This window comes from Trachypithecus francoisi, unplaced genomic scaffold (genome assembly GCF_009764315.1).
Source record: "Trachypithecus francoisi isolate TF-2019V2 unplaced genomic scaffold, Tfra_2.0 Contig01579, whole genome shotgun sequence".
Lineage (NCBI taxonomy): Eukaryota > Metazoa > Chordata > Mammalia > Primates > Cercopithecidae > Trachypithecus > Trachypithecus francoisi.
This window is the reverse complement of record NW_022681442.1, coordinates 35,546,157-35,572,822: the sequence shown is the minus strand read 5'-3', so window position 1 is coordinate 35,572,822 and position 26,666 is coordinate 35,546,157. Positions and strand designations below refer to the sequence as shown.

Here is a 26,666-nt window from a genome sequence, read left to right as displayed (position 1 = left end):
ATGTGGACAGTTACTGTTTATTTAAATGGATTTAAGCTTGATTATTTTGGAATATATGCCAAATTATCTATGTAAAGCAGAGCTTTTTTCTTCCTTTTTTCCCACATTGAGTTGAAGGCAAATTAAGGTTTGGGCAGTTACAATCTGTGAGCCTGACTTATCCAATTCATACATTTTTAGGGTGATGTTTGCCTTAGGAAAATTATCCAGATATTTGCCGTGTCCTCTTTTTAGGGTACCTTTTGTAGATACGTTTTGTGATCTTTAAAATGTATTTTAGACTTAATTTAAATGGGTATTATTTGTTTAGAACCAAACACTATAGCTGGTGCTTCCCATATGTTATTTTACTTGATCTTATTATTTTGAAAACAGTTGTATTGTTTTTGTAAAAAAAAAAAAAAAGTTAAAAAAGGATGCATGACCAGTAAAATATTAAATCGCTACTAAAAAAAGTAAAAATTGCCTCAAATATATTTACTTTTCAAAACAACTCTGTGAAATAAACATTCTTGGCCCCATTTTACAGGAAAGGAAACAAGTAGGAGAAGATGCCAGGACAACACAGCTGGAAGTGACAGTGCTGTGTTAGAACCAGGCCAATCGGACTCGAAGATCCAGCCTCGACCACTCCCTGATACACTACATGGCTTCGTTGTACTTACTTGGCAGAGGTATGGGTTTTTGGTGGAGTTGTCTGCAAGGAAGAATTTCAGATAATTAAAGGACAAAGCACAATATGAGTAAGTTTGACTTTTTGTTTACACTGATGATGCTGTGAACAGGCACATCACAAATAAATCAATACAAATGGCCAATAAAATATATCTAAAGATAGAAGAGGCACCAGAACCTTAAAGATAAGTAAGACTCTTAGTTTTGAAAAAGGAGGAAATCATGACTAAAGTATTGTATTTTAGTCAAGTTCAATAATTAACCCAATTAGTAGGTCTCTGCAACTCTACACAGTTATTTTAAAGTTGCTTAACATCTTTTAACATGTAATTGCAAAACAATGAAATGTTGGATTTTTACCTAGCACTACAAGTCAGTGTCACTGTGCAGTGAAACAATGCACATGTTAATTCCTGCAGCAACAAGAGGAAACCGATCTTTAAAGGAAAGCATTCTTACTTCTGGGCGGGAGGAAACACTGGTGACTGCACAGCTTCTTGTCTGTGACTTGACCCTCGGTGACGTTCAGCAGGTATAGGTTTTTCTGAATCAGGAAAATTATCATATTAGGATTAGAGTGAAATGTCTATCCTCATCCCAAAACCCAGCAACATTAGCTGAGAAGAACCAAATTTGATCAGAAGTCTTCTCAGGAACATGTCTTTTACTGGGATGTCATGGATCTGTGCACTTGCCAGTCTGCTGAGGTAGTTGTGCTACTAGGACCAGGACTCACTCCCAGTAGTGTTACAGGTACATCCTACCACCTCTGCGTTCATCCACTGGCAATGTACATACAGACTGAACCCACAGGCCCTGAAACTTTAAGTATGTGAGTATAGGTGGAAGCCAGAAGATGAGAACATTTTAGCCACCCTCTAAACAACTCACCCTCTACTTTCCATGTGGCCTCCACACAGGTGGAGATAACACCCTGGTGGGTCTTGATTAGTCGTAAGACATGGTATACGCAGTGTGTTACTGATAAGAGGCACACTACTGAGTTCACAAATGATCTCTTTTTGCAAAATTAATTGGATCAAATTCAAGGTTACCCTATAATAATGTAAATCTCACTTGCATTTCACTGTGTTTTCCTGAGCAGAAGAGGAAAGGGTGGGAAATGGGCATAAACCTGAAGTGTAAGAAATTTATGTTGAAGCCCATGGTGAACTCTACTGCTGAACCATTCATAAATGTGATCATAATTATTTTAATACTTTACTCTCCCTCAAATTTGTCCTTGGGGGGTAGGTTGTGTTAAAATCTTGGTATGTTCATGTGTGAGTCTCTGCATGGAAGAAAAGTCTGAGAACTACAGAAACACCAAAGAAATAAAAGTAGTAAGAACTCAAAGATTCAAATAAATGGTAAAAAAGACGTCAGGGTTTCTTACCATTCAGTGGTGCACTAAAGCTTGGAAACCTTGAACCTCTGAAGATTGTATTTTGAATTTGTGGCAACTTACTTTAAACCTCTACGTTAGAGGTTTTGCTCATGACGTTAAAACTTGGTAATTTCAGGAGAAACAATGAACCCCTTAGGTCTTGCCAGCCTATAAGCTTTGACCACACCTGCTTTGCCTCCGCCATCCTGAATCCTTCCTAGACTAGTAGAGGCCACTCCCTCGCTTTGCATTTGGATAGCAATTGCCTATGCTCTTGAAATAAATAACAAAGGAGGGGGCATGCCTGGCAGGCTCCTGTACTGGGAGCCCTTTGAGAATGAGGACACCTAAGCAGCAGGGGACATGCCACGGGCCCGCTTCTCTCCTGGGTTTTGGAGGCTCTTGTAGCCAAGAAGTCTGCACAGGGTCGTACTTACTTCCTACAGATGCTCAGAGCCCCTGAGGTCACTATCACTCCACAACCCAGCCTCAGCAGGTCTGAGAGGCTGCAAGGAATGGAAGGACAGAAAAGACAAAAGCCTCAAAGGGAAGGCAGAAGAAAGCAAAATGGCAGAAAAGGGGTGATGCCTCAGAAATAGCCTAGGGAAGCAAGATGTGGGAGACAGGATGAAAAAACCTAATGGCATCATTAAAGCAGAGAAGTGAGTTGTAGTGCACGCTCAGAAAAGATCTACTGTCCATCATCAGAGAAATGAGAGCGCTTTATGTAGATATACACACATTAACTCAGGGAATGGGAGAATACTCACTACATTTTTAACGCAGGGTATCTTCAAGTATGGAATGAAATGGGTACAGGGCAGGAACTTCTATATAATGTTTTAAGTGTTGATATTATAGATGATTCTTCTATTTTTTCATGGTAATTTCCAAACACAATTTTTTTTAACATGGGCAGTTTCTAAAAATATATATAAAATTTTTGAGTGATGATAAACGAAGAAATTCTAAATTACTCAAGAGGCTGAGGCAGAAAGACAGCTTGAGCCCAGGAATTTGAGACTGCAGTGAGCTAAAATTATGCACCACTGCACTCCAGTCTGGGCTACAAAGCGAGACCCTAACTCAAAAAAAAAAAAAAAAAAAGGAAGAAAAGCAATTGAAGATATACTAAGAAGACAGATATTGAACTTTGAAAACATTATCTTGAAAACTTAGCAAAAGAATTTGTTCAAATGAACAGATTTTTAAAATTTTCATTACTTTAAGTAAACTATTAATTCTAAAACATGTGAATGACTCTACATTAGTTTTCAAATCTATGTAAGGTCCTAGCACTATTTCCTGGCAAGTCATACCTGTCTGCCAACAGGCAGGTTTTTGCATGCATTCTGTAGCCTACTCTAAAGATGCTAAGGTTCTGAGCTAGTTTTGCTGTTCATTGCTCATTATGAAAACTATTTTGTTTGGAAAATTGAGTTTCATGTTACAATTGCCCCCAAAATAATGGAATAAACGTGTATATACAAATCCTTAATTAAAATAACTTTTAGAGGATGTGCTCATCCTTCAAAATAATAGATTTTACCTTCACAAACACTTGAAGCATTCTGTTGAGAGGCAACTGGAGTCTATGTAAAAGACAAAAAGGCAAGGATATTCAATATAGCAGAATATGGAAATAAATGTCAGAGCAATATTATTAAAATAAATATTTTGGGAGCATCTTTTCTTTGATGCATTGCTATTCTTTCAATCACAATAACAATTACAAATCCACAGTCCCTAGCCCAACCTTTGCATTAAGCAACAAACAGCCGGAAGTGTCTTAGGAAGGAGCAATGTCACTGCGGTGCAGAAACCTCCCTGCTTTGTCAACAGGGTGGATGGAAACCATGACCCCCCAGCAGCTGCCACATAGTAGCCCAGGTACAGCAGGCATCTGACATCTGCTTTGGTCTCATGACCCCACCTTCCGTGTGTTTGCTAAATGATTGTAAATGTCAGGCTTCACAGTAGGGACTAGGTCCAGGTGGGCTCCCTTACGTAGTGTCGTGGCCCAGGTTCACCATGCTCTGGCCAGAATCTGAGTTTAGTGAGGCCTATGTGTGCCTAGCACAAAGGTCTACCATTAACTGTGGTGGGGAGTGGACACAGAGGCTTCCTGTGGGGAGGGCAGGGAACCTGGCTGCCCCTCTGATCTGCTGCACACACTCAGTGAAGCTGCCGGGATCAAGTGAGGATGAGCTCCTTCTATGCCCCAGGGAGGGGCATCCTCCCTGGCTACCTGAGGATCTGAAGCTTCTCTTGGTCTGCTTGGGCAGCAACTTCAGTTGCTAAGATTGCTGTGTGCACCATAGCTGGAAGCATTTTCCACTTTAAATAAATGGATAAGAATAAACACTGCAGGAAATATGAAGCACTTTTAAATGCAAAATTAACTTACTGTCTTCAGTGGTGTCATTGGTTTTTTCCTGGGGAATAAAAAGAGATGAGCTTTGTTAAAACATAATGAGACAAAATGGAGCTATTTACCATTATTTTAGTCTCAAATGTAAGCTAGAATTATGAAAGCGATACGAGTGTGTAGAAGACTATCCTTGCAAGGTGGAGAGGGATGGAAGTGGGATTTAGTTATGATCCTCCTAGGCTCAGACAGAGTCTGCTGACAGATGGGGAAGGGGTCAACTGGGGATAAAGTAGGGCACCAGTTGCCAGGGAATCGGCAGAACTAGACTCTTGCACCAGTTGCACTAATTACTCGGCGGGTGACCTTGGGCCTCTTTGTCTTGGGTGTGAGGTTAGATTCCTCACCTGTGAATTGAGGACTGGGATCAGTATTTTCAGTGTTTCTGTGGAGCCCCCTCTTCCCCAACAGCTCCCTGTAGGGGTTACTGTCCAGGACAGAGGGTAGAGGTAAGAGAATGGTTCAGCAGGTGAGGCTGCAGCCGCGCTTGCCCGCTCCAGCTTCCCCCCTGTCTCTAGGGACTATTCTCCGCTGGTCTTCTGTGCAGGCTTTCTTTCAGAGAGATCCAAGACCAAAACAAGTTTGAAAACCACTGATGTGTGGTCCTGAAGGTACTTGCCTGCACTAACATTCTAGTTTGCAAAATGATTCAGGTTCTGGAGCTTCTGAAAGTCGGGGTGTCTTGTGGAACACTGTAAGTCAATGAACTCAAGATTCCAATAGAGACTGGAGTCTAATATTGATAAGGTTGTATGCTCCTTTTCTGTGTGTTAAATTTCTTAATTAAAAAACCCTCACCATGTCTCTCTCTTGCTTTGTTTTTGGCTGAGAGCTGAAGTGTGGGGGAAGAACACAAGCATTCCTGAGCACCTGTAAGATGCCTGGCACTTGGTTAGGCTCCTCACTTGTTATTTAAACCTTACAGTGACATTTTAAGCTGAGGAAACTGAGGCTCAGAGAGACTAAGTAACTTGCGCAAAGTGATACAGCTGAACTAAGAGAGACGTGTGCAGAGTTTTGGTTAACAAACTTTCAACATGGAGGCTTTCTTTGGTTTACACAGAGGCAGAAATAAGATTAGAGCCACGCAGGCCAGATTTAGACATATTTAAATTTGCTTTCCAAATAACCTGTTGAGCCAACATAATTTTATGGCGTGATGTTTGTAATATTAACACATGACAATCCTCACCTGACTGTTTACAAAGCCCTTCTAAATTCAATAAGAAAGAACGACTGTCACTTTCGAGAGGAACCTCAGTGGTATGGGTTTGATGGAGCGCCCTGGTCTGACCAGCACATGGTATATATCTACACACTTATTTGTAGACGGTAAAACTGAGGAGTAGAAAGTAAAGACAAAATCTGCTAGAGACTCTAAAAATGATTCAGATGCTGGAGCTTCTGAAAGTCGGGGTGTCTTGTGGAACACTGTAAGTCAATGAACTCAAGATTCCAATAGAGACTGGAGTCTAATATTGATAAGGTTGTATGCTCCTTTTCTGTGTGTTAAATTTCTTAATTAAAAAACCCTCACCATGTCTCTCTCTTGCTTTGTTTTTGGCTGAGAGCTGAAGTGTGGGGGAAGAACACAAGCATTCCTGAGCACCTGTAAGATGCCTGGCACTTGGTTAGGCTCCTCACTTGTTATTTAAACCTTACAGTGACATTTTAAGCTGAGGAAACTGAGGCTCAGAGAGACTAAGTAACTTGCGCAAAGTGATACAGCTGAACTAAGAGAGACGTGTGCAGAGTTTTGGTTAACAAACTTTCAACATGGAGGCTTTCTTTGGTTTACACAGAGGCAGAAATAAGATTAGAGCCACGCAGGCCAGATTTAGACATATTTAAATTTGCTTTCCAAATAACCTGTTGAGCCAACATAATTTTATGGCGTGATGTTTGTAATATTAACACATGACAATCCTCACCTGACTGTTTACAAAGCCCTTCTAAATTCAATAAGAAAGAACGACTGTCACTTTCGAGAGGAACCTCAGTGGTATGGGTTTGATGGAGCGCCCTGGTCTGACCAGCACATGGTATATATCTACACACTTATTTGTAGACGGTAAAACTGAGGAGTAGAAAGTAAAGACAAAATCTGCTAGAGACTCTAAAAATGATTCAGATGCTGGAGCTTCTGAAAGTCGGGGTGTCTTGTGGAACATTGTAAGTTAGTGAACTCAAGACTTAACTAAAACTTCACAGGAGGAAATACTCCTATATTTATTTATTTGAGATGGAGTCTTGCTCTGTTGCCCAGGCTGGATGCTACAATCTCAGCTCACTGCAACCTGCAGAGGTTCAAGTGATCCTCCCGCCTCAGCCTCCCAAGTAGCTGGGATTACAGGTGTGTGCCACCATGCCTGGCTGATTTTTGTATTTTTAGTAGAGACGGGGTTTTGCCATGTTGGCCAGGCCAGTCTTGAACTCCTGGCCTCAAGTGAGCTGCCCACCTCGGCCTCCCAAAGTGCTGGGATGACAGGCCTGAGCCACCACACCTGGCTCGTTCGATGTTAGCAGGGCTCCTTACTCTTGGTCCAAGTTGCAGCCTGCCATGGGGAGAACTTCTAATGAAGTCAACAGGGCAGTGGGGTATCACCAGCCTCATTCCCCAGATCTCAAAAGCTGCTTCCTGCAACAGGTACTTACCCGGCCCGTGGCAACGGGGATGGCGCAGCTGGTGAAGGTGACTTGCTTTCCCAGGCCCCACTGTTTCGACCTGCACAAACATATACACTACTCAGTCCCTAAGTCCTGAACCAGGGGCTGATGGTCACAGTGAGGCTGGCCTTTCTGGCAGGCTCAGAAATATTCGCACATATTGTGTTGCGTTCAGGTAAGCACTATAGGTAGTTATATTGAAGCTATTAAGGAAAACCTGTGGGCAAAGTGATGACACATTTTAAAAGTGTCAGTGTATAAACTCAGAACTGGGATGGGGATTAGGGACTCCACCTTAACATTTCTAAAGGACCTTCCCCTTACCCGCACCACCCTCCACCCCCTGCCCCATGGGGCAAGTCCTGAGCCCACTAATTCTGAGAACTCAGTGGGGGCACCCACAGAGGTCCTTGAGGAAGGGAGCCAACAGCTCGCACCTGCATCTGCACACTGCACAAATGTGCACGGCAGAGGTGCCCAGAGAAAGAGGTTCCAACCTACAACTCCTGACACAGACCTCAGACACTGCTCCCTTATAAGCACACTTAAATACAGGAAATGCCTCTAACTTCACATTTGGAGGATATTTACTCATTCATCTCTGAGTTCTCACGGCCTTTGCCCACAGGTTTTCCTTAATGGACAAATTGAGACAAGTGCAGGCTGCTGCCCAAATCTCATCTTCTCAGGTCATAGAAGGGACCTGAAGGGTCTTGTCCCCTGCACCCAAACTCCCTTCCTGTACCTGAAGATAGATGCCAGACAATCGTTATGGGGGAGGAAGTGAGAGAGAGGCAGGATGGATCTTCACTGTGGGACAGTGGGACAGAGGGCAGGCCAGGAGGGGAGAGGCCAGAACTGAGCCAGTCCCCTCAGCATCCCCTGGCTGCCTCAGACATGATGCTCACCTGCTTGGACACCATTGCTCAGTGAGACCAAGGGGGCTCTTCATGAGGCTCTTCATTAATTTAACTGAATAAATGTTTTGTTAAGAACTTACTACACATATAAGTCCACAATTCCCCCCACTTTTTTTTTTCTGGGTCTTGTTCTGTCACCCAGGCTGGAGTGCAGTGGGGTGATCACAGATTACTGGAGGCTTCAAACTCCTGGACTCAAGTGATCCTCCCCACTAAGCCTCCTGAGTAGCTGGGACTACAGACATGCACCACCACATCTGGCTAATTTTTTGTCAAGGTGAGATTTTGCCATATTGCCCAAGCTGGCCTTGAACTCCTGGACTCAAACCATCTACCTGCCTTGGTCTCCCAAAGTGCTGGGATTACAGGCGTGAGCCAGGGTGCCCGGCCTTCAATTCCTAATGGACTTACAGGGCAGACTCTGTAAGTACAGGCTGGACCTGCTGCCCTCAGTCTGTACTTTCTTAGTTTGTGAGATAGAGCACAGATAAGCACACATTGAAGTAATAATCCATTACCAAGGATTATCGAGGACTTGGTACATGTAAAGCCCTTGAAGGTACCATGTTAGGGGCAGAGGAAGAGGTGAAGAAGCAGACATAGGCCTCTGCCCTCTCAGAATTTATAACAGGGAAGATATGTGCACCCCCGTATCATCTCATCCAAACACAAACAAGAAAAAGAAAAGGCATCAAAAAGTATTGAATTAGAGATTAGGAAGTTCCTTCCCATGTGTGTCACTGGAGAGAGGCCCCCAGGCTTCCACTCAGAGCCTCCTGACTCTTTTCCTAAACCCTCATAGGTGGGAACAACAGCAAAGAGTGGGTGGCGTGTATTGTACCTGGTGGCCTTCCCCAGCACCCTGGGAAGCAGTGCCCCCTCCATGACAGCTCTGTCTTCCACGGCACCTGAACTGGGTCTGATTTTTTGAAACATTTTGGAAAAGAGATTGCATTTGGAATGTTTACATTTCATGTGACAACATGAAAACAATAAACTGAAATGTCACCTGAATGTGTAGTAGGAGTCTCGCTGTGTTTAAGTGGCTTGGTGTATCAAATTGAATACTTAAGACTGACACTGTTAAAGTACCCTTGACTACTCAGAATTTGATGGAAGATCTCGGGGAAGCGGAACAAAATCTTGTCTGAAAAATAAGGAAGTAGAAAGAAGGTCTAAGTCTGAATTTCTCGCTTCTGAAATGCTGAGGGCTCATTTGACCGCTATATTATCTTTGTCAGACCTCCCGCCTGGCTTTTCTACTATGCTTCCCTTTCTTGCATATCTCAGAATAGTCTGCCAAAACCTTCCTTTCCCTTTCCCTCCCTATAAATAACTTCTGGTGATAAGAGGACAGCATGAGCACTGGTGGAAAGCCTATGGTCTTGCCTCAGGAAGACAGAGTTCTAAGGAAGGATGGAGCATGTCTCCTCTGTTTCATGGGCCAGTGACCCATGAAACAATATCGTTCCCTGAGAATATCTGCCAGAATGGTCATGGATCAAAGCAGGTTGAACAAGGGATTCTGAATAATAACAATAATAATAACAAAGCACTAGCATTTTATGAGTGCAAGTCATCTATAGTGAGTCACTTAATTCTCATGATGTCTACTCATGATACCCCTAGGCATAGGTGCCATTTTATCAGAGGAAGAAACTAAGAAACAGAGATGACTTCACCTGTTCAAAGTCTGGCACTTAGCAAATGTCAGAGCCAGGACCTGAACTATTTCACTTCTTCCCTCCTCCTGTAGGTGCTCCCACCTGTATGTGACAATCACATAACCAGGACATTCTTTTCTTGTTTAGATTTCCTTTCTTCATCTGATGGCTCTAGTATTAAAATACAGCTATACCAGGTTAATAGCAAACTTATGAGTAATAAATCCAGCTGGTTAATGCCCCTTTGGTGATTCTTTAAATATTTAATACAACCAGTGTTTGAGGACTCATTCACCCTCTCAACCAACTGACCCCTCCACAGTCTTGGCACCTCCCCTGAGCCAGATCCTGGGGTAGGCCCTGGAAACAGCTGTGAGCAAAGAAAGACAGAAATCTCGGGGCATGTGCAGGGCACTACAGGGATCTGCCCCAGCATGGGGCCAGGTAAAGCCTCCTGAGCAATGACATTGAAGGCAAGGTCTTCAAGGAGCTTGCAGTGTACTTAGGAAGCAATTAGACTGAGACACAAAGTAATTAGGGAATAAGTACGGGCTAAGTGTAAGGGGGAAGAGACTTCCTGCAAAGGAGAGCTCTCTGAGGGCTACAGAAACCAGAGGAGGCTTCCTGGAGGTGGAGGCCTCAAGCTGGGCCTTGAAGGATGGATAGGATTAGGTGTCCTAAAAGTGAGAACACAAAGACCAAGAAGCAAGACCCATGAAATACAGGCTGATTGGAGTACTGGGTGTGTTTTAGGAAGAGGAGGTCCTTTTAAGGCAAGTAGAGCTTTGTAAGAGGCAAACACCAGATATTAGTAATCTATTTCTCTAAAGGAGGGTTGAGGTCTTCATTTATTTATTTGTTAAAGGGTTTTCTGTTCCAGTAACAACAGCCCTCATCCTGTGCTATCGGGAGTTAGGAGTCTCCATTTCAGCTGGGGCCTAAGCAACCTGGTCACAATATTTTAGATTGGCATGTTGACCTTTGCCTCCCCAGAGGGTAAGATGAGCTGGCTAAGATGGTCCTGAGCTCCACTCCCCACATATAAAGCGCTTGTGGGTTCTGAGGAGAGGATAAGTAAAACCAGCACTTGTGAAGAAAGTGAATAATTTCATAAGAAATGAGTCCAGGAAAAGGTTTTTAAAATACTCGACTCTTCTTTCATTTTCTATCAAGGAGCCTGTCTCTGGAAGCAGAGCTCAGCCTCTCAATGACTTGTGTTCAGCTCTGTGAGAGAAGAAAGTGTGTGTGTACGAATATGTGTGTGTGTGTGTGTGTGTGTGTGTGCGCGCGCGCGCGTGAGCATATGTGTGCCTAGGGGAGAGGGATGAGGGGAGGGGGAGAGAGGAAATGCCCATGAGAATGCTGGAGGGCAGGCTCCTATACCTCTCTGTGCTGTTAATGGGGGTCATGGGTACCCCTCAGTGTCTTGGGCTCAGCCTTGGGGGTTGCCAAAACCTATAGGAGCAACCAGGAACATTTATGGTTTGGTGGTAGAGGTGACGTGGCAAAAACTAGCTTGGTGGTGAGATGAAACTGGTAACATCTGGAGGAGTTCAGCAGCTCAGTCCTTGTCACTGAGGAGAGAGTCGAGAGGGAGGGGTGTGGCCGGTGGACTGCTGCAGACAAGAAGGTGCAATGTGGCTGAGTAAAGAAAGCCCGGACTAGGGTGGTCACAGCTAAAATGGAACAGCAAATTCAGGAGAAAAAAAAGCAGGATTTGGAGTATGTGGCCTGGAGGCTCTACACATTGAGAAACAGGGGTGCCCACAGGGAAGGGAGGAGTGAGTTTAGAGTCCTGCATGGGAGCATCAAGGTGTTCCAAAGGGAAGTCAGGTCGGGCTGGATGCCAGGGAGTTACCAGTGTAGACTTGAGACATGAAGCCGGATTACTCGATGAACCCTACAGAAGTGAAAAATCATTCTTTCTCCTCAGCACTCAGTGTGTGCCAGGCACTCATTAAGAGTTTCACATGCAGCAGAATTCTCCTGTCACAGAGTAGGGGCTATGAGCACCATTTACAGACAAGAAAATCTGATACTTGGAGAGGCGGAGTACAAACTCAAGGTGGCATAGCTGGTAACGGGGCACACTGGGGTTCCAACCGAGGGCTGTCTGGCTCAAAACCAAGCTTGTAACCATCATGATGTTCTGAAAGAACTGAGGGTTGAGGGCTGAGGGCTAAACTCTGGGACTCCCTCAGTCAAGGGAGGGGACACGGAGAAGCCAGCAAGGCGCCCAGGAAGGTAGGGTGAAAACCAGAACTTGTCTAGCAGATGCCAAAATGCCTGGGGACATGGCCGCTTCCACACACGTGCCACAAGTGCATGAGGATGAGGACTGGCCTTCTGTTCCCATTATTAAGACATTTGCAAATACAAGTGATTACTTCTTCATAGTTCATCTGAGTCGTTTTTCTTACTTGAAATAGCCATAAAACCAAACCAAATCACACATACACTTTACCTGAAGCTGTTCCTGGAGGAGAGGCAGGCGTTGAGGAATTTGGCTTGGTTGATCTATTCACCATGGGAGCTTAAACACAGAAATATATATATACATATATATAAAACCATTACAGATACATGCCATTGAGGGAAATTCACACTCAGGGAAAAATGATGACCAGACCAGAGAATTTGCAAAGAATGGGAGACACACTTACTAGACACACAAACCAATAAAAGAAGCCTTCTCAGAAGAAACATCTTTAGAACGGAAATATCAATGACAGATTCATAACTTGATATATTATTATTTGATTATTTGATGATAGAGATCTTGTTAAAGTGAATAATGGCTTGGAATTTCATTTGCCAAATGGGAGGTCTAAGAGATAAAGGAGTTTTACTGTTTTCGTTTTTCATCAAGAGTGTATTGAACCCCTTACTGGAGGGGCCCAATTAATAGCTCCACCTCCCCTAGCAGATGCAATACACACCATTGCGCTGGGATTTCAGGGGGGGTTTCTTTTCTGTTCTGTTCTGTTCTGTTTTTTTAAGAGGGGTTGGTAAGGAGGGAATGTGTATTTGTTGTTTTGTGGTAATGGACGGCTTGGGAATTCAGGTGGGTCTTGAAGCTGTTGGTGATGGGTACGGAGTGTGGGAGAGGGTTGCTACATGATGGCGGACTAAAGCCTGAATATGGCTACCATGGAGTTGACAGTAGCAGATGAGCAATGTTACCTGAAGAGGTATCACTTGTACTGGATCATATTCTCCATAGTAACTATATTCAGAGTAAACATACCCTGTTTCCATGCCTAATCTTATGTAGCACTGGCTTTTTAAGATTAATTCATTTGTCATAGCATTTGTTGTCCTGTGAAGGGTTAACAGATGAAATGTTTCTCGTAGGCCTAACATACTACTAAATTTAAAGAGCCAGGACTCACAGCATATTTCACTCTTTCATTTTTTCGCTCTTCTGCAGACACTGTTCTTGGTGCAGTGTTTACAAGGCCAACATGGTGGCTTGCGACATTGTATTAGGTTTTATGAGAAATCCATTTAAAGCGAGGGCAGCTGAAGAGAACTACCCAGGTGCTTTCATAATTTGAGATGGCAGGATTAAATCATGGAAGAGGAAACAGAAGGCGGGGAAGGGCTATGACACAGAAATGGGTTGTCACTGATGATGTCTGCCCAACCAGCCAAAGAAGCACACACTGTGGCCCTGGGGAGAAAGGCCTGGACACTGTCATTTCTGAGCCTCTTAGTACTTACTACCAAATACTCTCGTACATCTCCATCAACTGCTAAAAATTTTCAGGTGCTTAAGGTGACAAACTCTTACCTCTTTCAGGTGGAGGTGAACTGCTTTCTGTGGGATGAATATAGTTTTCATCATTATCTTCTACAGGGACCACATAATCAGCCTAACAGAAATAGAAAACTGAATGAGGAGAATGCTATACATTCATAGTTGACTGTATGGGAGGGAGTGATTTTTTAAAAAAGCATTACTGAGATGCAATTCACATACCATAAAATTCTACTATGTAAATTGTACAATTTGGTGACTTTTAGTATATTCACAGATGTATGCAACCATCGCCACAATCTAATTTTAGGACATTTTTATCACCCCAAAAAGAAACCTTGCACCCATTAGTCACTCCCCATCCACCACTCCCTTGACCTACTCAACCACAAATCTACTTTCTTTCTCTATAGATTTTGCCCATTCTGGACATTGAATGTACATGGAATCGTACAATCTGTAGTCTTTTGAGACTTCTTTCACTTAGTATAATGTTTTCAAGGTTTTCCTGTGGTATAGTATGTGTGACAACTCCAGCCTTTTTTATGGCCAAATAATATTCTATTTTATGAGTATCCCACATTTGTTTATCCATTCATCAGCTGATGGACATTTGAGTTTTTTTCCACTTTTTGGCTGTAATGAATAATGGTGTCATGACTATCCATGTACAAGTTTTTGTGTAGACATATGTTTCTCTTGGGAATATCCTGGAGGTGAAATTGTTGAGTCATATGGTAGCTCTATGTTAAACAGTCAGAGAAACTGCCAAACTGTTTTCCAAAGACACTGCACCATTTTTCATTCCTGCCAGCAATGTATGAGGGCTCCAGTTTTCCCATATCCTTACCAACACTTGTTATCATCCTTTTTATGACAGCCATCCTTGTGTGTGCAAAATGGTATCTCATTATAGTTTTGATTTGCATTTCCCTGATGACTAATGATGTTGAGTATCTTTTTATATACTTATTGTCATTTTTTGTATATTCTTTGGAGACATGTCTATTCAAATCTTTGCCCATTTTTAATTGGGTTGTTTATCTTTTTACTGAGTTATAAGAGTTCTCTGTATATTCTAGTTACAAGTTCTTCATCAGATATACAATTTGCAAAACTTTTCTTCTATTCTGTAGGTTGCTTTCTTCTTTCTTTCTCTCTCTCTCTCTCTCTCTCTCTCTCTCTCTCTCTCCCCCCTCCCTCCCTTCTCTCTCTCTCTCTCTCTCTCTCTTTCTTTCAGACTGAATCTTGCTCTGTCTCCCAGGCTGGAGTGCAGTGGCTCCATCTCTGCTCACTGCAAGCTCTGCCTCCTGGGTTCACGCCATTCTGCTGCTTCAGCCTCCCGAGTAGCTGGGACTACAGGCGCCCGCCATCATACTCGGCTAATTTTTTGTATTTTTAGTAGAGACAGGGTTTCACCGTGTTAGCCAGGAGGGTCTCAATCTCCTGACCTCATGATCCGCCTGCCTCGGCCTCCCAAAGTGCTGGGATTACAGGCATGAGCCACCGCACCCTGCCCGCTTTTTTACTTTCTTATTGGTATCATAGGTGGCACAAAATGTTTACATTTTGAAGTCTGTTTTATTTATTTTTTCTTTTATTGCTTGTACTTTTGGTGTCAAATCTAAGAAACCATTGCCCAACCGAAAGCCATAAAGACTCATACCTGTGTTTTCCTATAAGAGTTTTAGAGTTTTAGCTCTTATAGTTAGGTCTATGCTACATTTTCAGTTAATTTTTGTGTATGGTGTGAGGTTAGAAGTCCAATTTCATTCTTTTGCCTGTGGATACATCTAGCACCATTTACCTAGCACCATTTGTTTTAAAAAAATATTTCTCCATTGAATCGTCTTAGCACTTTTGTTGATAATTAAATGACATAAATGTAGGCAGGGAGGGATTTTATATTGACAAGACACAAATGAGGTAACCAGATTTCAAAAATGGTTTTTACTACCCGCCCTGGTGGGCAGCCAAGAAGGGTACTGGGAGAAACAAATTCAAAAAGTTATTGCCAAGTGTTCTTCTAAGTACTTTACGTGTTTTTTTCTCATGTAATCCTTCTAACAACACAATAAGAGAGGTACCACCATTGGCTCCATTTCCAGATGAAGAACCTGAGGCACAGAAAAATTAAGTAGTTTGCTCAAGTTGTCAAGTTTAAAAGTGGTAGACCCAGACAAGCACAGTGGCTCGTGCCTATAATCCCAGATCTTTGGAAGGCTGCGTCAGGTGGATAGATAGAGTCCAGGAGTTCAAAACCAGCCCGGGAAACATGGTGAAATCCTGTCTTTACAAAAAGTATAGAAAAATTAGCCAAACATGCTACTCTGGAGGCTGAGGTGGGAAGGTTGCTTGAGCCCAGGAAGCTGAGGCTGCAGTGAGTTGTGATAGCGCTTGGCAACAGAGTGAGACCTTGTCTCAAAAAAAAAAGTGGTAGATCCAGCATTTGAACTCAAGCAGTTCAATAATTTAGCACCCATACTTTTATCCACCACATTCTAGTACGTTCCATCCTCCCCCTCCTCTTTCTGTCTAATCTACCCTCTCTTCATTTAATTGCTATTTCTTATCTCTTTCTTCACCTCTGAAGCTGACCAAGAGGCACCAGAGAGTTCTACTCACATATCTCAATCTGCAGTTGTGTTTAGAGATGATCTGGCTGAGGGAGGTGAGGCTTTGGAATCATACAGACCTGGGAGGAAATCTGTGCTTGGGTCTTTTCTAGATGTATGACCTGTTAGGGAGTTAATTGCTGAATCATCGGAAGTTCTCCTGGATTCTGCCATTTAGAAGTGGGCACTTGCTTCTCTGTGGCACAGGGAACCTGGTCCTCATCTCTGCTTCATCTCTGGCCCCACAGTGTCAAACTATGAATTCCTGAAGGACAGAGCCTACTCTTTCTCTGTATTTGTGTTTCCAGTATCTGGCCAAATGCCTCACTGAATTGAATTGAAATTGACTAACCCAATAGCCAAAGCTGGGATGGGCTGACTTAGCAGCTTTGAATAACGGGATGTTGAGTGGCTGCAGTATCCCTGGAGGACCTTTTTGAGTCCATGGGTCCACCTTTTTGGATTCATTAGTAGCCAGAGTGACATGCTTTATCAGAACCCAACTTCTCTTCTAGGGGTTAGTTCCTATAAAAGGAGAGGTTGAGCCCCCAGGAGGCATGCCACCCTCTTAAACCCTGTAGTCAACAAAATCCTTAAACATCGTATATCTGAACACAGAATATTGGTATTGACACTCGGCAATGATGCCTGAATGGATATAGGGAAGTTGGAAGCTCCAGGCCCTAACCTAGTCCTACTTAACCACTTCAAAATTTATTCTTTCTTCTGTATTCTCAATTTTATACTTGCTTTGTTCTGCAGGGCTTGATTACAGAAAATGTTTTTATCTGCAGTGTTTAGAATCTGAGATGTTTAGAGTCATGATGATATAGGAGTTAAGAAAAAATTACTTAGGCAGATAGTGAGGGTAAGATGTCCTTGGTAAGGTTTTCCTTTTAATAAAAAGCAGCCCCAAATCATTTTCTTTTCTAACAAAGAGCAGCCTGTAAAATCAATCTGCTGATAGAGACGAGCAAGCTGGAAGCTTGCATGGATGAATGCTGGCAGTTGTGCCAATGGGAAAATGCTACCTGTGCCTAGGCGTGATCAAAATGGTGGCTCTGTCTTCCCTTCTCTTTGCCAGCCACCTGTACACTAATGAGTAGACAAGACGGCACTGGCCAAGTAGAAAACCCGTTTGTATAATAAGATTAGGGTGGGGCAACCAGCCTCTTCTGCACCATGTAAATGTCACTCCTGATCAAACCAATCTGTGGGCCCTATGTAAATCAGGTATCTCCTCCTGAAGCCTGCCTATAAAATCTGCTGTGGTCCACCACAGGCCCGGTTTTCCTTTTAGGATTCCACTGTCTTGCAAGAGAGAGAGAGATGCTCTCCTCTCTCCTGTCTATTAAACTTTCCGCTCCTTAACCCACCCACACATAGTGTCTATGTCATTAATCTCAGTGCGAGACGATGAATCCCAGATATGTACCCCAGACAACGATGCCACTTCAGTGATATTTCTGGAATGGAGACATTTGTATTCGCAAAGAATGATAGGAAAAAAAGACTTGATCCAGTCTCAACAAATTCTATTTGTAGTGTCTGCCCAACTCTCTCATCTTTATAGGGTTTTAGGAGAAGGTATGTACAATGTATATTCCCAGCATTGCAATTCAATGCTTTAATGTTGTTATTGCTGAAATAAGTAAATGATGAAGAACCATCGTATTTTATATCCTTTATTAGGATATCATGTGGTCTTATTGACCGCTTTGACACTGCTGCAGTGTTTTAATATCAACCCCCTTATTTCATGAACAAAACACAAAAACTTGTCTTTAGTGAATCAGTGATTGGTCTTTTGAAGCCAGGTAGATTATTCTACTACCATCACCTACAGGTATTAGAAATCCTTCTTCAATTATTACAATGACATGATTCCAAATTAAAAATAGATTTAAAATCATCTTAGATCAACTCCAATGTTTAGATGTTTCAGTATTAATACGACACTTGTCATAAGTGTTTACATGTTTGCCTCCCCCTAGGACTACAGATTTGAAAAATAGGAGTAACATTAATTTATCTTATTTTCACTTTCCCATTGGCTCATACCCTATTACTTAGCAGGAGTCATTTTGATTAGCTATTAAATGCCCACATGAGCTGCATCCTCATTACCACTCATATGAGCATTTAAAAGCTTTACGTACATTATTTTATTGAATTCTTATAAAAATACCCTTTAAGCTAAGTATATTCCCTCTGTGACCTTGGACAAGTTTTTTTTTTAGCCCCTTTACACCTTTGTTTCCTCATCTGTAAAGTGGGGCTGATGATAGACTTCATGCGGTTGGTGTGAGGATTTAATGAGATAATGCACACAAAGTGCTCAGAACACCAGTGGATACACAGCATTCACCAAGTGTTAGCCACTCTCATTATAGCACAGATGCTTCTTCCCCCTAAGTGTCTTTGCCTCACCTCCAGCTTTCTGTTTAGCCTGTATCTCTATATTTTGCCTATAACCTGTAGAACAGGGTTAAACATTTTTATTTATTCTGGTACTTGACTTCTTCTTTTCCCAACTAATGGTTCAGCCATATCTTAATGTTGGCCTCTGTTTGTTTGTGTATTTGTTTTTACACCTCTTTCTTATTATTGGCTTTCCATCTGCCCATTCCAGAATGCCCCCACCTTCATAATTCTCTTTTTCCCACTGGTGAAGACTTGTCTGAGCCATCTCCACAAGGCTGCTATTAGCAAACCTCTGCCTTGCCTCCCTGGGGTCCATTCTCAGTTACTTACAGAAATGAAGAGCCTTACATATCCCACAGTATTCATTTGCATTCTGTATCTGAATTTGTGTCTTCATATGGATTTGCCAAATGCTGAAATAATTTACAGTGAGACCCTAACAGCTGGTCTCCCCATCCTGTCCCCTCCCCTGCTTAGCTTCTCCTTGCCACCCTATTTGCACCCTTGAAAGGACAACGTCGCCTCTCAGATGGGAGGAGTGTGCGCAGGGTGAGGGTGTGTGCTTGCACTGTATGTGTCGTGGGAGCTATGACAAATCAAAAAAGAGGCCAGGGGGCCGGGCGCGGTGGCTCAAGCCTGTAATCCCAGCACTTTGGGAGGCCGAGATGGGCGGATCACGAGGTCAGGAGATCGAGACCATCCTGGCTAACACGGTGAAACCTCATCTCTACTAAAAATACAAAAACTAGCTGGGCGAGGTGGCGGGCGCCTGTAGTCCCAGCTACTCGGGAGGCTGAGGCAGGAGAATGGCGTAAATCCGGGAGGCGGAGCTTGCAGTGAGCTGAGATCCGGCCACTGCACTCCAGCCCGGGCGACAGAGCGAGACTCCGCCTCAAAAAAAAAAAAAAAAAAAGAGGCCAGGGATTCACAGCCGAGGTGGGGGGTGCCCTGGGGCACAGTTGCTTTGAAGCCACTGCTGGCCTGGTGTTGCCAGATTTCAGTTTTCAGAAGAAACTAGAAAACTGGATTTTGTCAAGAATCTAGAATATGGTAGAAAGGAATCCAACATATATTAAACCCCTCTGTGTGTGAGGCACTGTATTTAGTGCTGTACATATGTTCTTTTATTAAATTCTCAAAATAACAGAGATGAGATGAAAAACAGACACAAAGAAGTTGTCTAGCTTGCCCCAAATCATACACCCAGAAGGGCCAAAGCAGGAATTTGGGCCTAGATGCTGCCTCTGTTTTGATTTAAAAGTCCATCTTTTCCATCTCCTGCTGGGCTGCAAACTTTATAAAAGTGGAATGAAGATCATTTCACAATATGTGTGTAAGCCATAAATTTTATCCTCTAGAGGCAAGTTATTTCTTAGAGAAGCTGCAGGCTGGTCTCTGTCCTTATTTAAAATGCAAGGACCTCTGGGAGCCATAACACATTAGGCTTTATCAGTTATTACAACAGTTTTGATGAGTTTATGTATTCATTTTCAAATAGGAGCAGTTCCATAGGGAAAACGACACACAAACTCTAAGAGCTCAGAGAGGGAAGATTGAGGAGGTAAACCCAGAGTTGGATGCTGGGCCATCTGAAAAGGTGGGTCTCTGGACACCTGGTGGCAGTGGGGGTGGGGCAGCTGTGGGGAGGGAGGAAGTGAGAAGCAAGAGCTGTCAAAGGGAAGTCAGGGGTCAGTTCCTCCACAGGTTGTGCGGGGTACCTTACAGACTAGCGATCTTCATTGTACATCCTGGCCCATGTCACCCTCTGCATCTGAGAAGAGGAAAGTGGAGAAGCAGAGAGAAAAGAAGGTGGAGGAAAGAAAGTAAGGTGGAGACAGTGTTACAGTGGGTATAATAGCTAGTCAGGCATGAGCAGGGCAGGAGAGGGCTCCCCTGCCCCAGGAATGTCAGGAGACTATCAGGTGATTGTCAGGTGGTTGTTAATTGTCTCTCTAAAATAATAATTGGTCACAGCCAGCACCAGAAAAAGGCAGTCTCCCAATAGATAGAAAAAACCTGAAACTAGTGATGAGCAGTTTCCCAATAAGATCTCAGGAGTTAGGCAAGTGGGCTCAAGCATGCGCATTAAGAGGCAAAATGGCAGAGTTTAATTGGTATTTGACCTTCTAGAAACATTCAGCTGGTAAGGCAAGAGTGCCTCAAGGGAGTGTGCATACAACTCTGGTAAGCACACTGCACATGCTCACCTCCAAAATGCTAGCAGGCCACTGCACAAGCAGACAGCCCACACAAAGGAAGAATCGGGGAGAAGGGACACAAGACCCCAGAAGTGTGCCAGCGTATAAAGCCCCAGGTCAAAGGTCAAACAGCACACTGGATCTCTCAGGTCATCCACTTGGCCCTCTTCTAAGTGTACTTGACTTCTTTTCATTCCTGCTCTGAAACTTGCCTTGGTCTCTCCTTCTGCCTTATGCCCAGGAGGCAAGAATTGAAGTTGCTGCAGACCCATATGGATTTGCTGTCGGTAACAACAGGACAGAGAAGCAAAGGAGAACAAAGAGAGGGGAAGAACATCTTAGGGAGGAAAGAAGAGATTCACAGGAAACCACAGGGAAGAAGGAGGGAATAATATGAGGGGCACAGACTCAGTATTGATATTTTACCATACACCTCTAGTAAACTGACATGCTTACAATAAGCCATTTTGGAGAAAACCAAGTCCCTTTGGTATAATAGTGGAGAGTGAGAGGGGACAGTCAATAGCAGGTTGTAAAGAAGGAGGACAGCCAGCGGGCAGGCTGTCCTGGTCGCTTGCCCCGCCCCCTCTCTGTGTCCTGGAAAGCCTTTGGGACAGATTTACTTTACCTCATCCTCAAGGAGGCCTTTGGGTTTGGGTGGGACTCGAGGTTTCTGCAGAGCAGTGAGGGCCGGCAGGGTGGAGGTGAGCCTTGCTTTCTCTGAAGGCCAGCTGGGCTTACTGGGAAGTGTCTTGCTGAAGGGTGGGGAATGCCTCTGGCTTGATCGATTGTCTTGAAAGGAACAAACAAAAAACATAACATAAAAGAGGCTTCGGATCATTTCCTGGGTGGAAGCCATTGAGATCTAGAAAGTATAAAACCACGGGTGTCTATGTCGCCATAAATGATCCACGGGCATTCCTTGAAAGAGTAAAGTGAAATGTTAGGCCAAAAATTTCAACTGCCTATTGACTTAAACAACAAAATCTGGAAGAATGTCCTCATTAAAAATATCCTTTCAGGGCAGTGATGGTCACCCAGAGGTTCAGGAGAGCCAACAACCCAACACTTGGCCACACAGACAGCATGGAAGCAGCACTGGTGGGTGCGGGGTCGGGGTGAGGTGCTCCTGGCTTTTAAAAATGCCAAGGTCTAGGTTCCACCCCAGCCTGGCAATGTCTGAACTCCTCAGGAGGAGTCTGGCATTACGGGTTGGAAAAGTTCCCCAGGTTATGCTAAAGCATATCCAGGTGGTGATTACTCATGTGGGTCAACCTCTATGCTCCTTCCCTTAGTGATTTCGCTCCATTCACAGGGAATCTTTGGTCCAGGACTGTCCTTCTCAGCAGGTATCAGAAAAGGAGTCAGGCTCTAAGGCCAACTGGATCTGAGTTCTGCCCCTTGCTCAGCCACTCACTATCTGTGCTCTTTGGGGCTGGTTATTCAACCTCTCTGGGACTCACATTCTTCACTGTTATTTTTAATTTTTTATTTTTTTGAGACAAAGTCTCGCTCTGTTGCCCAGGCTGGAGTGCAGTGGCGTGATCTCTGGTCACTGCAACCTCCGCCTCCCAGGTTCAAGCAATTCTCCTGCCTCAGCCTCCCAAGCAGCTAGGATTACAGGCATGCACCACCATGCCTGGCTAATTTTTGTATTTTTAGTAGAGATGGGGCTTTACCATGTTGGCCAGGCTGGTTTTGAACTCCTGACCTCAAGTGATTCACCCACCTCAGCCTCCTGAAGTGTTAGGATTACAGGCATGAGCCACCATGCCTGGCCAACATTCTTCATTTTTAAAATGAGGATCATAATATCGACCTTAGAGATCTTGCGGGGATTAGGAAGACGGCAGTGAAGGCAGTAGGTGCAGTGTGTCTGCCTAATAAGTAGAATTCATATCACCTGTGCCATGTGAGTAAGGCCTTAGGCGGCCTCAAGTCTACCCCAGCAATTCAATGAGCTGAGCAAAGATTCAGACTGGTGTGTTTTAGGAAAATCTTAGCATAGGAATAACCTGGCGTATTCGTCATACTGCAAACAGCACAGGTGCTTGCACTGGCCTCTGGATTGCATCACTGGCTTGCTGCTTCCTCCTGTGACAGCCCCAGCTCACCTGGTGCAGCTGTCCTTGCCTGTTAGGCCCCTGCCTCTATGCTCACCTCCTGGTGCCTGCCCCTGCCCTCGGCCCTCACTCCTTGTTGAAGGTATGTGGTTAACTTCACCTCTGCTGCCTCCTCAGAAGCCTCTTTCTGGTGGTGTGGCTGTACTCAGGCACGAGGGCATCCTTCCTTCTGTGCCTTAACTCTTGTCAGTTTTATTTGCAGCTCCTGGAGTTTACTCAGATTTCTGAGTCAAAAAATATTTAATGTAATATTTAAGCCCATCAGAAATAGCAAAACACAGGAGACAGGCTTTGAAGAGTGTGATTTATTTTTTTTTTGAGACAGTTTCACTCTTGTTGCCCAGGCTGGAGTGCAGTGGCGCCATCTTGGCTCACTGCAACCTCCGCCTCCTGGGTTCAAGCGATTCTACTGCCTCAGCCTCCCTAGTAACTGGGATTACTGGCGTGCACCACCATGCTGGGCTAATTTTTTTGTATTTTTAATAGAGATGGGGTTTTGCCATGTTGGCCAGGCTGGTCTTGAACTCCTGATGTCAGGTGATCCACCCACTTTGGCTTCCCAAAGTGCTGGGATTACAGGTGTGAGCCACCGCACTCAGCCAAGAGCGTGTTCTTGAATGAGCCACTTAACCACCCTGAATTGCAGTAGCCCTTTCCTCCCCAGGTTGTTGTGATGATTGAAAAAGGTCATTCACCAAGTATGGGGGGTGGTGCATAGAGCAGAGTTGTGAAGAGCTGGGCTTTGGAAGCTGAGAGCCCTGTCTTGTATCCCAGCTCCATCACTTAGAGAATCTTGACCCAGTCAGTTCACTCCTCTGACCTCTTTCACAGGATTATCAAGGGGGTTAGGTAGACCCCCGGGGGAAAGCACTAAACTGTAAATTAGAAGATCTCTGGGAGTATGTGCCTCTTGCGTGCAGCTAAATGCTCAGTGCTTAGCATAGTTCTGGTGCATGGCAGGTGCTCAACAGATCAACTGTGGCAACCCGGTAAGCCGAGCTGGCCTTCACTTTACTTTCATTCAGTGAAGCAAGGAGCGGTGCCTGGTACACTGTAAGGAAGGGGTTAATGGCAGTGAGATGTTCAATGTAGAGCCAGTCCACACAAATGCTGGCATCGCCATGACCATCATGGACATGCTCTCTGAACCTTTGGGGAACTCAGTCACCTGCCAAGACTGGAACAAAGATGGGCATTAAAATACATACTTGGGGCCAGGTGCAGTGGCTCATGCCTGTAATCCCAGCACTTTGGGAGGCTGAGGCAGTTGGATCACTTGAGGTCAGGAGTTCGAGACCAGCCTGGCCAACATGAGGAACTCCTGTGTCTACTAAAAATACAAAAGTTAGCCGGGTGTGGTGGTGGGTGCCTGTGGTCCCAGCTACTCCAGAGGCTGAGGCAGGAGGTTGAACCCAGGAGGCAGAGGTTGCAGAGACGAGTTCGTGCCACTGCACTCCAACCTAGGTGACAGAGTGAGACTCTGTCTCAAAAAAAAAAAAAAAAAAAAAAAAAACCTCTGCCAGACCCAAGCTGTGTCCGTTTAACCCATGAGGCTCATTCCAGGTTTGGGGCTCCTGAGCACCTGTAACCGCTGGTAAAACCCCACAGTCTGGACTAGACATGGGAGGAAGGTGAGGCAGACACTGGGATCCTCGAAGGTCATTGTTCTGTACAGACTTCTTAAGAGAAATCCCAGAATCTTTAGCACACGAAGCCCTAAAAGTGGGGACTAATCTCAGGGTTGCTTTCCCTGGGAGTGTTGGGCAGGGGTGGAACCATCAGGGTATGCTGGGTTTGTTTATTTCTTTATTTATGCCTGCTTTCAATGTTCCAGATCTAGGAAAGATGTCTCTTCCCCTGGAATGGGAAAACCCTACAGCTTGGGATCCTTTACCTGGGAGCCCAGATCCCCTGCTTGGAGATGGTGGGAGTGGGAGGCAGGCAGAGGTCCTCAGGCAGCAGCCAGGTTTGTCCCCACCTTGCAATCTTGGCCATCCCACCTCCCCATGGGCCTGGAAGGCAGAGTGCCCAGGTCTGCGGGGGACCTCACCTACATACTCTCCCCTGGCGAAGGGCAGGGCTGGGTGAACTGGCCTGGTCTCCTGCTCTACCGGAGGCGGCTCATAGCTGTCATCAGCATTCTCCTCGGCGGGCATCACGTACATCTCTGAGTCGGAGTGCTCGTCTGGATTTTCATAGTCGCTGTCCTGCAAGCGCAGATGCAGACACTGTGCTCAGCGTCTCTGTCTGTGCTGCCTGGCCATCAGGACCATTCCTGCCTTGGGAGGCCAGAGCAGTGACAGGAGATAAGGCTTGGAGAGATTGACTTCACAAGGATAGGCAGCCGGTAAGAGGCAAAGCTGGGGTTTGAAGCCGGCCTTTCTGCCTCCAAAGTTTATCCTCTCCACCACTACACTGTCCTGGGGGGACACAGGAACTACTTAACGCTAATGGGAGCTGACACTCTGTAGAACCACAAAGAATAACAATAGGAGATAATAAAATATATTTTTAAAAGATAGAAAAAGGACCCAATAAAATAGAATAACCATCGGGTTTTATCTATTATGAATGCTGATCACTGAAGAGAAAGTAGGTTTAATACGAAGAGGGTGAGGAGACACACAGGGCCAGCTACATATCTTTCAGATGAGATTTTTAAAAAATTCCAAGCAGAGTTGGTAAGCTGCAGGGTCAAGACTTCAAATGGACTCAGAGTTCACTCTCCTTATTTTTGTTTTTTTCTTTTTTTGAGATGGAGTCTCGCTCTGTTGCCCAGGCTGGAGTGCAGTGGCACAATCTCAGCTCACTGCAACCTCTGCCTCCTGGGTTCCAGCGATTCTCCTGCCTCAGTCTCCCAAGTAGCTGGGATTACAATCATGCACCACCATGCCTGGCTATTTTTTTTTTTTGAAACCGAGTCATGCTTTGTCGCCCAGGCTAGAGTGCAGTGGCACAATCTCAGTTCACTGCAACCTCCACTTCCTGGGTTCAAGCTTTTCTCCTGTCTCACTCTCGAGTAGCTGGAATTACAAATTGCGCCACCAAGCCCGGCTAATTTTTGTATTTTTAGTAAAGATGGGTTTCACCATGTTGGCCAGGCTGGTCTCAAACTCCTGACCTCAGGTGATCTGCCTACCTCGGCCTCCCAAAGTGCTGACATTACAGGCATGAACCACTGCGCCCAGCCTGTTTTTTTCAAATCCACATTTTATTTAAGTCCACATTGAAAATACATTGTCATGGTCTAAAGTCCAAATGGCTCAGAAGGATATAAGGTGCAATCTCCTTCTCAGCCTCTCTTCTTCTCACCACAGAGGCAAAAAGAGTTACTAGGCTTCTTGTGCATGTTTTTCAGAGGTGTTTTATGTATATATCATTTGTACATACATTAATGTGGAGGAAATATTTGACTCAGGACATAAGAGTTCCTCTGGCCTCTAAGTCCACCGCCCCCACACTCTGCCTGTCACATTACATGATCTGTACATGACTTTCCACTTGCTTTTTGGCCTGTAGCCTTTCATGAGCAATTTTATATAGCAGGATTTTTTTTTCCTGTTGATCTTTTAAAAAAAGAATTGTAGGGGTACATAGTAGGTGTATATATATATGGGGTATATGAGATATTTTGAAACAGGCATACAATGTGTAGTAATCACATCTGGGTAAATGGGGTATCCATCTCTCAAGCATTCATCTTTTTCTGTGTTATAAACATTCCAGTTATATTCTTTTAGTTATTTTTAAATGTACAGTAAGTTATTGTTGACTATAGTCACCCTGTTGTCAAACACTAGGTCTT

At 44.2% G+C, this 26,666-nt stretch overlaps 2 protein-coding genes across 7 annotated transcripts in view; one reads left to right on the top strand and one right to left on the bottom strand.

The window, feature by feature from the left end:
• ZNF518A (zinc finger protein 518A) overlaps window positions 1–1,892 on the top strand; it is a 76,948-nt gene extending 75,056 nt beyond the window's left edge. The window contains exon 7 of the transcript XR_004431518.1: window positions 530–1,892. The gene's annotated coding sequence lies outside the window, so the exon portion shown is untranslated. The remainder of the gene's footprint in view (window positions 1–529) is intronic.
• The window catches only part of BLNK (B cell linker), an 80,011-nt gene that overhangs the window by 11,388 nt on the left and 41,957 nt on the right, over window positions 1–26,666 (bottom strand). For 4 of the 6 annotated variants that reach the window (XM_033187568.1, XM_033187535.1, XM_033187557.1 and 1 more), the window contains exons 5-13: window positions 24,912–25,068; window positions 21,367–21,530; window positions 13,535–13,616; window positions 12,206–12,274; window positions 7,146–7,215; window positions 4,470–4,497; window positions 3,612–3,654; window positions 1,135–1,219; window positions 666–697 (exon numbers count right to left, since the gene is read on the bottom strand). In XM_033187568.1, coding sequence (XP_033043459.1) covers window positions 666–697; window positions 1,135–1,219; window positions 3,612–3,654; window positions 4,470–4,497; window positions 7,146–7,215; window positions 12,206–12,274; window positions 13,535–13,616; window positions 21,367–21,530; window positions 24,912–25,068 — 730 coding nt within the window. The remainder of the gene's footprint in view (window positions 1–665; window positions 698–1,134; window positions 1,220–3,611; window positions 3,655–4,469; window positions 4,498–7,145; window positions 7,216–12,205; window positions 12,275–13,534; window positions 13,617–21,366; window positions 21,531–24,911; window positions 25,069–26,666) is intronic. The other 2 variants (XM_033187577.1, XM_033187565.1) reach the window with 1 other exon arrangement.